Source organism: Pararge aegeria, chromosome 12 (genome assembly GCF_905163445.1).
Source record: "Pararge aegeria chromosome 12, ilParAegt1.1, whole genome shotgun sequence".
Classification (NCBI taxonomy): Eukaryota; Metazoa; Arthropoda; class Insecta; order Lepidoptera; family Nymphalidae; genus Pararge; species Pararge aegeria.
This window is the reverse complement of record NC_053191.1, coordinates 2,762,693-2,776,671: the sequence shown is the minus strand read 5'-3', so window position 1 is coordinate 2,776,671 and position 13,979 is coordinate 2,762,693. Positions and strand designations below refer to the sequence as shown.

The following is a 13,979-nucleotide window of genomic DNA, read 5'->3' as shown; positions in this document are numbered from 1 at the left end:
AATACTTCGTCGGTGCGATAAAATGAAATGCGTTTAAATTTTTAGTAATAATAATATTTATTTTACAAGTCTACCGTTTGGCCAAAAATTTGGAAGAATACCTTTACACTTCGCTCCGTCGACACATCCTTGAAATCTATATACAATTTACAATGAATACGATTTAATATTGAACTATATTGATTTTAAACTAATACAGTGCACAGAAAGTTTTAAGGCAATGGATTCCTAAATAAGTTTACTTTAAAGACATCTATTTGGTATTAGTTAAACGTATGAGCAATGATATATAATGATATAGCAATTTTACAATGATTATAACAATACATATATAAACGAATATAATATTCATGTATGTGTAAGTTTGCACGCAGTTGTTTTCGATTATCAAACTACGTACACGTCAGAGTGAAAATGAACCTTCTATACATTCATTTAAGGATTAATATTGGCCATATTATTACAGCCAGCGCCCCTAGTGGTACGTTTGTGACATAAAATTTAGTACACCACAATATAACACTTTAAAACAAGGAAGATGAGGTCCATTTTACTTCGACGTGTACATGAAAACGACAATAATTGAGTACAAATATTATATAATGTCATGTCATATTATACAACGTGTAAATGAAAACTGAAATAATACTTCAGAGGCTTTAGAGATACATTGTTTATTGTCTCTGAGACTTATCTGTGACTTCCACCGTTTTTACTGACAGAAATCAAATACAGCCCTAGCATCACATATGCAAAAATAACTGTCAAGTGACTCCTGTCACTTCATTAGCTACGCGTCGCGTAGCGAAGGTTCTATGCACGTGTCGGTCTTTTATCTTCAATAGGGTTGTCAGAAATAAACAGTATGGAAACTAGTTTGTATGGAAAAATAAATACACGACTTTTGAATTAAAATTTTATAGAGTGATTCCTTATGAAATATACTTATGCACCATTCAACAGTATTTCGTAATTCCGTTACACGTTGTATAGAGGAAACTGTACGCCTACAAATAATAAAATACATTTAACCCGAGAATCTCTCTGAACTTCAAAATCAGATTGATTTGGCCGACAGTAGACCGCGCGCAATCTGTGACTGAGGCGTATTCTAATAAACTTTATCGTTCTTGTATAAACTAAATTGAAAAATAAAGTATTAACGTATTAATAACGAAATATTATCGACTCCATTACTTTGTTCTATATTAGACATCGTAAAATATAGAACAAATTAGATAAAAGAATCGTTACAGGTTCTAATATTTTTAGTTACTTAAGCGTGTAATTAAAATGAAATAGGCCTAAATGTACCTCGATGAAAACAACATCATATTATTTAATAATTCAGTGCTTATTATAATTCAATTAAGACACACTCATCTAAACAGATCGCAACATAATAAAGCGACTCCATGCAATTTCAAAAAAAAAAAAAAACTATGATGATGCATCCTATGATTATTCCTAAAGTCATATGACGAAAGAACGCAATTAAATTAATTGAGAACCACTAAACATGTTGAATTTAATTTTTCATCACTGACTTTGGTTTTTTTCCTTCGGTGTCATTCGGAATAATTTGAGGGGTCTAAAGATACCTTATACATTCAAATTTGTTCAGGTTTTAGTAGTAATGGTGGAATAGAGAAGTTTTTACTCTTTGCCTTAGTGTACTGTGTTATTTGAAAGCGACTTAGTCCTATTTTAGGTTAAGACAAATGGGGTATTCGTACGCGTCAGTATGAGGGACTGTGCTCAAGGATTGGGCATTCTCAATTGGGCAATCTCTTGTATATAAAGTTCTCAGTTTTATATATCTAATACTGCTAAAGTACACCAGATTAAAAACTGGCTTCCCTAAAACTGGAAGATTCCTCAAATACCCTATTTCCTACTGAATCTCGTAACAGTAAAAATAAAAGAAGAAACCCGTCTAGGTTGTGGTGACGATACCAGCTTTTACTTCTTAGCTGAATAACCTCTGTCCGCGCAGGTCTATCACGCTGGTAGGATGGGAACTGCAAGCTAAAGACAAATTAAAGAAGACCCTTTATGAGAAAGTAAAGGGCGGGATCGCACTAGACGCTGCTTGCACCATTGCTCGCCTTTCAGGCAACAAATCCCACATTAAATGAAGCAAAATACATATAAAACTTATTTATTTGGAATACAATGATCCGCAATACTGAAGCAAAATACAGATGAAAAAAATTCCATGATATATAATGATCCGCGATAACTAGGCAAATCTGCACGGTGCAATTTTAAATTTCTTCAGATTTGCCTGATTTTTGCGAACTAAAGCAAAATAAGCGTACTGTTTACTGTGGAAATTTAATCACACTAATTCATATAAAGCGTTATATGAACTATATACGCGCACATTGAGTCTTAAAGACACGTCATTCAAGACAAGATTATATACGAATAACGGAATCTACATTTTGGTGCGATCTGTTTTGAAAAGTGTCAGTCATACGTTGAGGATATCTAATTCAAAGGTTTCATGTGACAAAAATATCTAAGGACGAAAAGATTAACACCATACATGACCTACTTATTTGATTAACGGTAAATTTAGGGCCTCTGCACACGACGTTTCTTTTACGTGCAACAAACGCTTTACATCCAATTTCATATTCGCTTTGTTTGATTGCATACTCCATTAGTTTTCCAGTATCTAAACATTATAACTTCTGAGTACTAATGGACCTTTAATAGCACATTGTTTTAAAGTTGTACATTTTATTTAATGAAGTTTTCTTTAGAGGCGCTGACTGTAAATGCACGAACAAGCTCCGGTTTAAAAACGAGAATTCTTATGTTTATTTTACTCTGTAGTTATTGTGTTTCGGTTCTCGAAAACTATCAAGGCATGAAAATTGTACCATCAAGTACTACTTCCTATTTTAACTATTGCATAAGTTTACTAAATCAGTTTTGCAAATGCGTCATGTATAAAGGCACTAATTCTCCAAAAACCAATTAATAATTTTACCAAAAACTCGAGGAGGGACTAAGGAAAGCAATTAAAAAAATATAACAACTATTACTTATTAAATTACTCTTTAGGAAAAATACACGAAACTATATAATATGAATATTTGAAAACAAGTATGAAATACAAGTAGGTATAGTAAGTCAGAAAATAATTTTTAAATATATTTAATAAAATATATTGAATATTATTACTATTATTATTATTATTATTATTCTATATCTGTAAAATTATTGTGGAATCACTAAATATTTCGTTAATCTAAATATTAGGAGACTAAGCGCAACTAGGTACTTGAAAAAACATGTGTCCATTAAGATAGGTTAGTATAACGGATTGACTGTTGAACATATTGTTCTGTGACAAAAATAGTGAACATGGATTTCCCACACGTCATGCCGGTAATCCAAAAATGCCAAGTGTGATGTTTCCGAATCGTGACATTACTATTTTATATCGCGGCATCTGGCCACATGATTGTTCGAAGTGTGGGCAGTCTACGTGCATAGTCGGCGTATGAGACACATTTGAAGTGTATCAAGAAACCGGCAAGTCGATGGATACGAGTACCCGTAATTCTTATGCATTTTATCATATTTTTTATTGCTTTTTAGACATAAGTTGTCCTTATTTAGGCACGTGTCCTTTTTATTGTAATATATAATTTTTGGTACTAAACAAAACTATAAATTTAGAAAAGATATATATGTTTTATGTGTAGAATAAAGCATATGTAAACCTTACGAAGTTCGCCGTATGAAGTTAAGGTAAAACATTGTAAACAATAAAAGACAAGTGACTGCCAATCGGGAAACTGAAATTACGTTTTAGCTGACAAAATAGGTAAGGTATTGAAGCAAAGCTAGCTAGCTGAGATGAAAAATGTGAACAAACTTCCACGTTGCTGCGTGTAAGAAAAAGGGATAATTAAGTGTCATTCCGGCCCTTTCAACAAAAGGTTTGTCTTCGAGACTTTTTGTCTAACCTATTTTTAATGGATACACCGTATTATAAGGAAAATATAGTAGGTACATAGTATTATTTTCTTTAAAACACATTTGAAATTTAAATTTCCTAGTACATTGAACATCTGAATTGTATCTTTGTTAGGAATGTTACTAACTTATAAAGTAAAGAAAAAATAGTTATGTCTATATTTTAAATTAAAAAAAAATCTTAAGGGCATTATCGATGAACGTGGCATAACGTTGGATTAGTTCTCCAATGTTTTTTTTTCATGCTGTGAGTTAAAGTCTAACAAATCACTGCGTAATCATTCTTACGTTATGCTACATTTATTAATGAGGCACTAAGGGCGTGAGGATATTTTTCCACAAGATTACAACACCTGTTATCTAAAGGTAAGTACGTCATTACATTCATAAAACGGGGTAGTAACGTTATACTGAAACCTATTACTTGAATGTTGCTGTGTCGATTCGATCACTGTTGGCATCCTATTCACTCGCAAGAGCTCGCGAAACAAGAACCATAGAGTTTAGATTATTGAATAAATCTTCCAAAACTTATCTCCTACCTCTATAAATGTATATTATTTTTTATTATAGAATTCAATTGCTTTCGTCGTCTTAGGCGCCCCTAAATTCGCTACTCTGAAGTCTGAATCTATCCCGGCGCCCTTAACGTAAACATTACATTACGCCCTTCATCTTTTATAACACAATACTTAAGACAAAACTTTACGACACTTTCAATGTGATTTATTTTTCTAAAATAATAATTAATTGTACAGATAAAGTGGGCAAATAAAGTTCAAGTTTGCCATAACCACATCAGAACGGAATGGAATTTGTAGGTTGCATTTTGTTTGAATCGCATAAAAATGTTCTCACGCCCTCAAAACTAGTATGGACTGTGAAGAAATATTTTACCTAGAGTGTAACATTTGTATATCTTTCTTAGTCCAGTCAAATACAGAGGACCCGCCAACGGCAGCCGTCGACCAGTTGCCCTTGCGGATTCCCGCCGTTGACGTGTCGACGGCTGCCGTCGTCAGTTGGCCCTGCCGTCGGCGAAGTGCCGACCGTCTGTAAGCACGCCATTCATAATATAGTAAGGCCAATTATATTATCGCTAAAGCTAAGACGTAAAAAGTGTTTACAAAGCAGTAACAATATTTTTTCAAACTAGAATTTAATATATCGTCATTTTTAATCGTTATAACGTTATAAAAAGAGATCAATAACGCAATATATCTAATGGCTATTTTTTCTAACTGGTCTTATTATGTATAAACTATCTTTTCATTACTTTTTAGTGTAAAGTATGGCTTTATGATTTAAAAAATAAAAGCAAAAAAAAACAAATAAAAGAAAAAAAGATATTCTTTATGAATGCATGCATTTACTATTTTTTTATAGTATCAAAACGACGAACGTTAAACTGAATAAGACGTGTAAGAAAAAATTAAGTGTGAATTCATTGCGTCACATCACCACTGTTCGCTTTTTAAATCACTACTGCAAATCGAAATAACATTATTTCTTCAAGGAACGTTATACATTAAAAGTAACAATATAAATACTCATTTATTCATACGGAATTTTACAGTTCTATCCCAATCTTCACAATTAAACGTTTGACTTACAAATTAAATGTGTGAAATTATCTTAAATGTACCATAAATAAAATTTTATTCGTAAAATACTAAATTATATTCAAATAATCAGCAAATATACAATGAATTTTCTATGGCCAATAACTTGTTGTAAAAAATTATGTCAGTTCATTTCACTTATTCATTTAAATATCATACGCTGCGCTTTCACGCTATCCATTACCTCATCGGTATTAATAAACAAGGTAATTTAAGAAATTACTTAAATTAGATTTAAAAAAAAAAAAAAAAAAAGCTTTTATTTCGTAACCCAATGACATTTTTTTTGTATTCTTCATTAACTAGGTAATCTTTTTAAGCATCCTTATCAAGAGAGTATATTATAGAATATAAACGATATTGTTTTTTCATACACTTATGTATGGCATTTTTATTTCATTTTTATAAATCGTCGTTTGGCCGTAGCTTGTAACGACCGTAAGGACAAAGACATGCCGCCAAGCGTTGACGCGTTCCGGCACAATGCCGCGTAGAAACCGATTAAGACTATAACTTTGATATAACAGTATATTATAACAATATAACAGCCATTCCCCGTAACAGTTCGGCTCGCTACCGCTGTATGGCAGACATTTTTATGAACTCATATATCGATTTGGAATCAGTTAATGTGATTAGTTCTTACTGTATTTAAATAATATTAAATGAAAATAATGATATCAAGACAAGAGTTTGTTGAAAATCGCACACGGTTTTCTTTCATCAAATTTCATATATTCATAATAACATTCTCAAGTTTACATAAAATTCATTGTTTATTGCTTTATATAACCAATATACTAAATAATATAAATACCAAATAACACAACACGCAAATAACACCAATATAATAAATAATGACAGTTTTAAATGAATATATAGGCTAAAATTTATAGTGAACAATGAGTTACAAATAAATTCCATCAGTGAAGTTTCAAGTTATAAGCGTTTTAATATATTTGATAGGACAAATCAACAAAACCGAGATATAACAAGTCTATAACGCTATAATATCTAAACAAAGTTCAATGAAATTAAATAACTGATGTAAACAGACTTTGACGTGAAAGGAAAGACAAATAACATCTGTGTTATTTTCTTGCATCTTCAAATAAAATCTCGGTTGATTTCGAGGTACAGAAGGTGAATAACTGCGTGTGTACGGCCCAAAACGAGACGGACTTTGTAGGTTTTCATTACCAAGCCGTTTTCGTTGACTTTGTCTTTTGGGAGGCTTCGGTGGTGGCTTGTTACCATTCTACTGACACATGTGCCGCAAAGCTATTTAGCGTACCGCTACGTTGCCTTGTAGAAACCGAAAGAAGTATGGGTTCAATATAACTAAGTACATTACTTACCAAGTAAGTTGATATTGCAGGCGAAACGAACTTGTAGAGTAATAGAAACCATTAAAACGCTGATAACTCTTTTGATATAGGTTTTATCATATTGACTAGTGTCAAAATACCCATTCAAACCCTCAATAACTCGTATAGATATACACTTATAAAGTAAGCATTAGGCACAATTCAATTTTGTTAACTAGATCTAGCATACTATACCTACGGTCCACGTTCGGTGTGAAAATCTACCAACGATGACCCTTATAAACCTACATTGCGTTTTGGAAGGCGGAATAATATCGTCATGATCGTAGAAAAGATTTTATTTCGCTTCTTTTATTGCATTTTTACAGTTCTTGTAGCAGATTCATATATTTTTTAATATACAAAATAACATAACTGATGACGATGATGCCTATGTTATTCTCTGGCACTTGAACTACCACTATGCACAAAAAAATCTTGGAAAAAAAAAACATTAGGTACCGCAATTCTTCTAAGAACATGACGATATATTCTATCCACCCCCTCCCCCCACAAGACTTAATCATAATTAAAAATATTAATTCCCATTCCACGCATCCACCGGGAATTATGTTTCAAGGAAACTTATCTTTATTATATACTTTATTATTTTACATCATTGCAGATTTTCATACTGAACTTACAATATACATTATCTACTTCCACGTAAGTTAGTTATATTAATATATAGTTAATTACACTTACTAAACTAAGAAGACTGGGTTAACAGGAATGGACGGGTGCCAGATTTAACTATATTCATATTTACATACAAAACACTTACACCCATTTGAGCCATTAATGTTAATGTTTGCAAAACGAAAACAATCATCATCAGAAGTGTGATAACAAAACTCCGATACATTGTTTTGTATGTGTATCATATAATATGTATGTATTTTATAATCTAAAGATGTCTAAATGAACCCGAGCTTTCGTACCCTTAAACTAAATTTGAAACTATTAATGGATACGGTGATAGTGCATAGAGATTTAACCTACAAATAATACGTATCGGTAAATCCAAGTTTAGATTTGGGATTATAACTAAATTTCTATTGTAATTTAGCTCATACTGGCACCCTCCACGGAAAGACGGAAGTTAAGAATAGTTGAGGGATAACAGTCATAGACTCCGTAATAACTACTAAACATTCGAATCACCGTTGCATATTGTCAATGTAACCGGCTCGAGTTTAGGAGAACTGTCTTATCAGTTAACTAGATCTAGCCGGGCGGACCGCCATACTAAATTAGAAATAAACCTGAGTTCTCCGTCACTCGAGTCTCCCAAATATATATGAACATAACACCAAAACAACAACTAAAGACCTAAAAATACAGAACACCATCCAAAAATAATTAAAACACAAAAGCTTTATGAAATCATTAGTACCTAATTTACTACGTTTTAGATAAGTTGATTATTCAATGCGTAACTGGAAAACCTTTCTATACTTTGTTTATATAATTATAGTAATAAATTTAAATATAAATATCCAAAAAAATAAGAATTACTGTTCAATTAGAATTATAATAAAAATGTCGTGTATCTAAATATTTTTAAGTACAGAGTGGGTACTTAACGAGTCTCTGGGAGCCGCTGACACTCTAAATACGTGAAACAAAAAAATCAAATACAAATAAAGCCTTGATACTCTATGGCATTGAAATGTCAGCAAGCAGGTTGACTTTAAACTTTCATGAAGTTGGCATATTTCAAAGTGAGTACCACTATACAAGCTGTCAAAAACAAATGGGTTTTCAAAAATTAAATATAAAATAAAAAATACATGGCAAGTGTCCGACTAATCGTGAAAGTTTAGCTACCTGTGACCAAAACCAAATAAGTTATTTATTTATTTAGAATGTAACAAACATTTAAAAGGACAAGCATGCAAAGGGACAACTTATCTCTTAAGAGATATCTGCCACGAGTTCTCCAATGTGTGAAATTTAAACTTTCTCATACACAACACATTTTTTTTAATGGATTTAGGATTAAAATCCTTCTTTAAATAATTAGGTCGTATGAGAAATGTCATTGAAGTGTGACCGTTATCAACTTATCTAAACGCATTGCTATAAATTAGAATTAAACATAAAATAAAAATAAAATGCACATAAATATAACCATTCATGATACAGTAAATCTCTCTAACGTTATCTCTACCTTTTGAAAGAGAAAAGAAGAATAAAGTCTGGAATGTCTCACAGCTAGGAAAAGACTTCATAGTAAGAGAAATACACAGGAAAACGGAAGAAGCAAGCTACAATAAGATATGAACAAATGTAACTTATTTTGATAAATTATTATTAGCGTAGACTTATTATATATTTGCAAATTAATATTATTCAACTGCGTATTAATAATATGCATATAATTTATATTAAAAGTCTAACTTCTGTTTTACAGTCTAATACAATCTATTGAGCACTTCATGTGGTTCATAAGCCAATATGACAACACCATCGACCACACATATAATATAATATTAAGGTACATAAATAAATGATAATATAAGTTTATTTCTAGAAAACCATCCCAAGAAATACTTATTATGTATGTTTAAATTGGATTTAACTTTTCACTACATACTAGTTAATAAAGATGTAAACTAAAAATGTATCTATATAATCAAGATGAAGAAAATTATATACGTATATAATGTTTGGTGCATAATGCATATTATACATTAATCAATCCACGACCCTTGATAATAATTAATAAAATATGGCCGACGGTGTTGCGTATATAAAATGAACAAATTGACAGTCGCACAACTTATGTTTTAAAACTAAGAATTCGTTTCTCATAGCTATTTTAGTATATAGGTAACTAATGCACTAAAAGTTCGTTACAGTAGGTAGATCTTTAAGAGATTTGTTTTATAATAATATAGATGGTGATATTTTTGGAGCGATCAACTCGAGTGACCGCTTTCAAAATAACACTATTTATCCCATAGACTATAATGTTCTATAAATATTTTAACAATTATCAATATAAAGAAATTTAATAAACACATAGTATATAGTATAACTTCACTTTAAGAGTTGTTTCCAAATATAAACAAACTTTGAAAGAAAATCATTTATAATAAATATACTTCGTAATAATTACATAATATGTTTAAAGAAGACGATTAATATTATACTACGAATTAAGAAACAAACTTTAATTGGTAAAATTTAAAGAAATTAACGTAAATAACAGCGATTAAATAGTTTGTTTACATTTGAAACACCTACCTTTCATTTAGGGTGCACTAATTCTGCAATACACTGAGTATTAAAATTTATCATTGATAAAGAAATTTCGAATTTGTGCTGAGATTCGGTCCCTTTAGTTTAATAGTGAATAATAGTTTTATAGTTGTCAAAGGCGAATTTGAGATGAAATATCAGTATTGTGAATTAAGATGTCAAAAATACAGTTTGGTTGATATTTCAAAATAAATAATTAAAAAAAAAAACAAATTTGCAATACACCTGAAAAAACTTAAAGTTGACATTTTATTATTAAACTTAAAGATATTCTCAGCATCAAATTCTGAATACTAGATATATTGGAATCTTAACCAATAATTAATTAAATGGCAAGTTTTTAATTTCATATTATATTTGACAATATTTCAGTCTTTCTTGATTGCCTATATTCGTTTAGTCAATCAATAAGCACTAATGTTATATAGTGTACTCAAAGACACAGCTTGAGAATGCACGCCATAAACACAAATAAATTGAAACTAAAAGATAATGTATCACATAAATATATTATAGTAATAAATAAATTATTATATTTTCATAAATACATATGATTCAAAAGAACTAGTAAATTTATCACATATATGGTTATTATATAAAATTAAAAACTTGTCTATAGCTACCATAGATAATACATAAATAATATATAACCAACAATATTTTCCACACCAATTTTAACTTTGTAAACAGGTATAACATTTAGGTATTACAGAAAAAGCACTAGGATTTCAACAGTGGAAAGGGGTATCTACGCGCAAAATAACCTTTAATATTTGATTACAATTTAATGGTTTGTGATACAGCGCTGTTAGCGTAAAATAACAAGTGACGTGACGTCGAAGTTTCGTTTATCTGCCACATGCTATATAGTTGTCAAATTATGACGCTTGGTCGTCCATATAAAATGACAGAATTTTGATAACGACTATCAGACGTTTGCTTAATTCACTTGAAAATGTACACTAAGAGCACACAACTCTGTTATATTTCTTTTATAGAGTAACATATTCGCTATACAAAATAGTTGTTCAACAACAATATCGTTAAGGGTTAGTCCGATATGCCATACCCCTAACAAGTTAGCCCGCTCTACCATCGTAGACTGCATAATCACTACTAGGTGAGATTGCAGTTGAGGGCTAACTTAGAGTGATTAAAAAAAAAAATTCGAATTAGAAAAGAATTTTAAAGAATTCTCGGGGAGCCAATGTTAAAAAAGGTAGAAGATAATTACAATAAAATTAACTCAAATGAACGAAATAAACAATTATTTTAATTCAAAATTACTTTATTAAAATTAACTTATGTTCGTTGAAGAAAATACTATCATGAGCGACGACTTTTATCAGAGAATTATTAGATATACGGAGTTTCCAGAAACCCGCAATTTTATTACTAATGACAGCGCTGTCGTATTCAGCGTCCACGAACATTCCAAAGTGGCATCGTTGTACAGGTCTCTTGAAGTTGTAATAGGATCATTTGGTGTAGTTAATACACAGCATATGCAAAAACGCATACACAGAGCAACGAGCTAATCTATAAGCTAGCATGTTACACCGTACAACCGATGCAAAGATGGTACGCTCGCTCAAATTGTGTATTTCATCCACTAAGGGCCAATAAGGGTGTCGGCCAATCACAAAGCATTGCCATCGTCATAATATCGCTATCATTCTACAACAATCGATCATCAAGCGCGTCCATCCCCAGAAAAGCGTAGTTATATACGCGATCATGCTATATACTCTCTCTTTTAGGTGGAGAGGGAGAGACGATGGAGAAGAGGAGTGGGGGTAGGAGATTGGTAACTAAACACACTATAAATTAAAAGAAAAGGGAAGAGCGAATAACCTTTATAAAAAGAAAACATAACAGAGTCGCACAAACCTAAACCCTTAACACTAAACCAGTCACATAACACAAACGATTATTAAAGTCCAAACGCCTATATCCTCGAATCGTTAAGGCGGAACTTCTTGCAGTATAGCCCTTTTCAAAACGGACGATGGTGGGCCATATATGCCGGCTGGTAGAAATCGCGTCGGTACCGGTTTTGGGGCTGGTACATGTGGTATGTGTGGTTGTAGTCTTGCCGGTGCAGCATATCCAGCTGGTCTAGGCTGTGGTGCCTTTGCGGTGCCACTGGTGGTACTATCCGGGCAGCGTGCGAAGGTTTTTTTTACGTGCATTAACTTAGTATTATTATAGCATTTTAGCTTATATCTATCTTATTTTACCACTTGATTAATAAAAGATTAGTGTTATTTAAAAACTATTGCATTAAATTATACGCAATACGTAGACTTTGTTTTGCACCCCACAAAGGAAAAGAAAAAGATAGACGTTGCCTCAGCGAACATAAAAGTTAGCCAACATTTTCGTTAAAGTCGAGTCAAGTGCGTTTGTGTTGCAGAGACCAATATATCGCAACACTATGAGCAACAATTGTAATACATTTAAAGAGACGCGTTTGGAGAAGATGACTCTGATGGTATGTGGAAAACCGTCGCCTAGAAACAAAGTCAAAGTCAAATATTTCTTTATTCAAATAGGCAAATAGATGGCACTTTTGATGTGTACATTACATGTAAAATATGACATAGGAGTGAGTTGATGGCGATAAATAAATTCGTCAACTTAAAACTAAAGCTACGAGGGTTCCGAACGCGCCCTGGTCTAAGAAGAAGCCGACAACAAACTTAGCCGGTTGTTATTTTTTTTTTTGTTTTTAACAGAGCAACACTTGGCTTACTCATTTGACTTTGTTTTATTACCGGGAGAACACTTAAATGTTTCGTACACTTAATTGATCGATATAGACTTTGAATAAGAAAGTTAGGGGTAATTTACAGATTAGTCTTATTCAATAACTTTGCGGTATTAACAGATTTGGTTTTTAAATAAAAGTTGAATTATAAATAAAATCAGTGAAGCGGTTAATAATGAAATGCAATTAAATTAATCATTAGGAGAAAAACTACTTAAAATTCAACAAATAAATGTTACAAATCCTGTTATTTGAACGCCTTTGAGTACCTACATATTTTATTTTAAAATCTCACTATGTTGCCTAAAATGTGACCCGCTTGCCCAGAAGATGCCTATTCAATCTTGCTTTAAAAGTACCAATGTGTGTCAGAATCCAGGGTGTTTAGCTTGACGGCCTCCGTTCTATCTTTTTCCTTTAGTTTGTGGATTGTAGATATCGACAAAAGTAAAAAAAAAAGCGATTTTATTGTCTTTAAACTTTTGACGCATTAAAATTATATCTTTGTTAAAAGACGAACGACTTCACGCGGCGGAGGCAACTCTTATTTCAATAGATACTTTTTTCAATAGGCAACTCTCATTTCATAAATCCTAAAGCACGATTGAGTTAACTGTACACCTAGCTGCATACATATAGCTGCACGAACATATAGCTGCTTTTAATTCCCCGCTCAACTTAGATATGCAACGCCACGCGAGGGAAAAAAAACCATAAATCGAGCATGTTACGGCAGTTTTTTCCAACGTCCTTTGCCTGCCTGTTATCTAAAGATAATGTATAGAAGCCTTAGCGGGGTTGTAAGGTTATTTATTTATTTCCAATCTTACATTTTAGTCATTACAGGAAAAAGTTATCCTAATTCGACAATGCAGCATGTTATGTAAATTTTAATAATGTATATAACTATAATGCTTCAATAATATATGTGGGATATTTATAAAATTGGGGCGAAAC

General features: G+C 31.8%; 1 protein-coding gene across 5 annotated transcripts in view; it reads right to left on the bottom strand.

The window, feature by feature from the left end:
• Positions 1 to 13,979, bottom strand: part of LOC120627862 (sex-lethal homolog) — a 38,430-nt gene that overhangs the window by 3,423 nt on the left and 21,028 nt on the right. Inside the window, exon 8 of one of the 5 annotated variants that reach the window (XM_039895975.1) lies at positions 11,560 to 12,406. The exons of the other annotated variants lie outside the window; for them this stretch is intronic. Within the exon in view, the coding sequence (XP_039751909.1) occupies positions 12,249 to 12,406 (158 nt within the window). The 3' untranslated portion in view covers positions 11,560 to 12,248. Of the gene's footprint in view, positions 1 to 11,559; positions 12,407 to 13,979 lie in introns of those variants that run through there. 5 annotated transcript variants of the gene reach the window in all.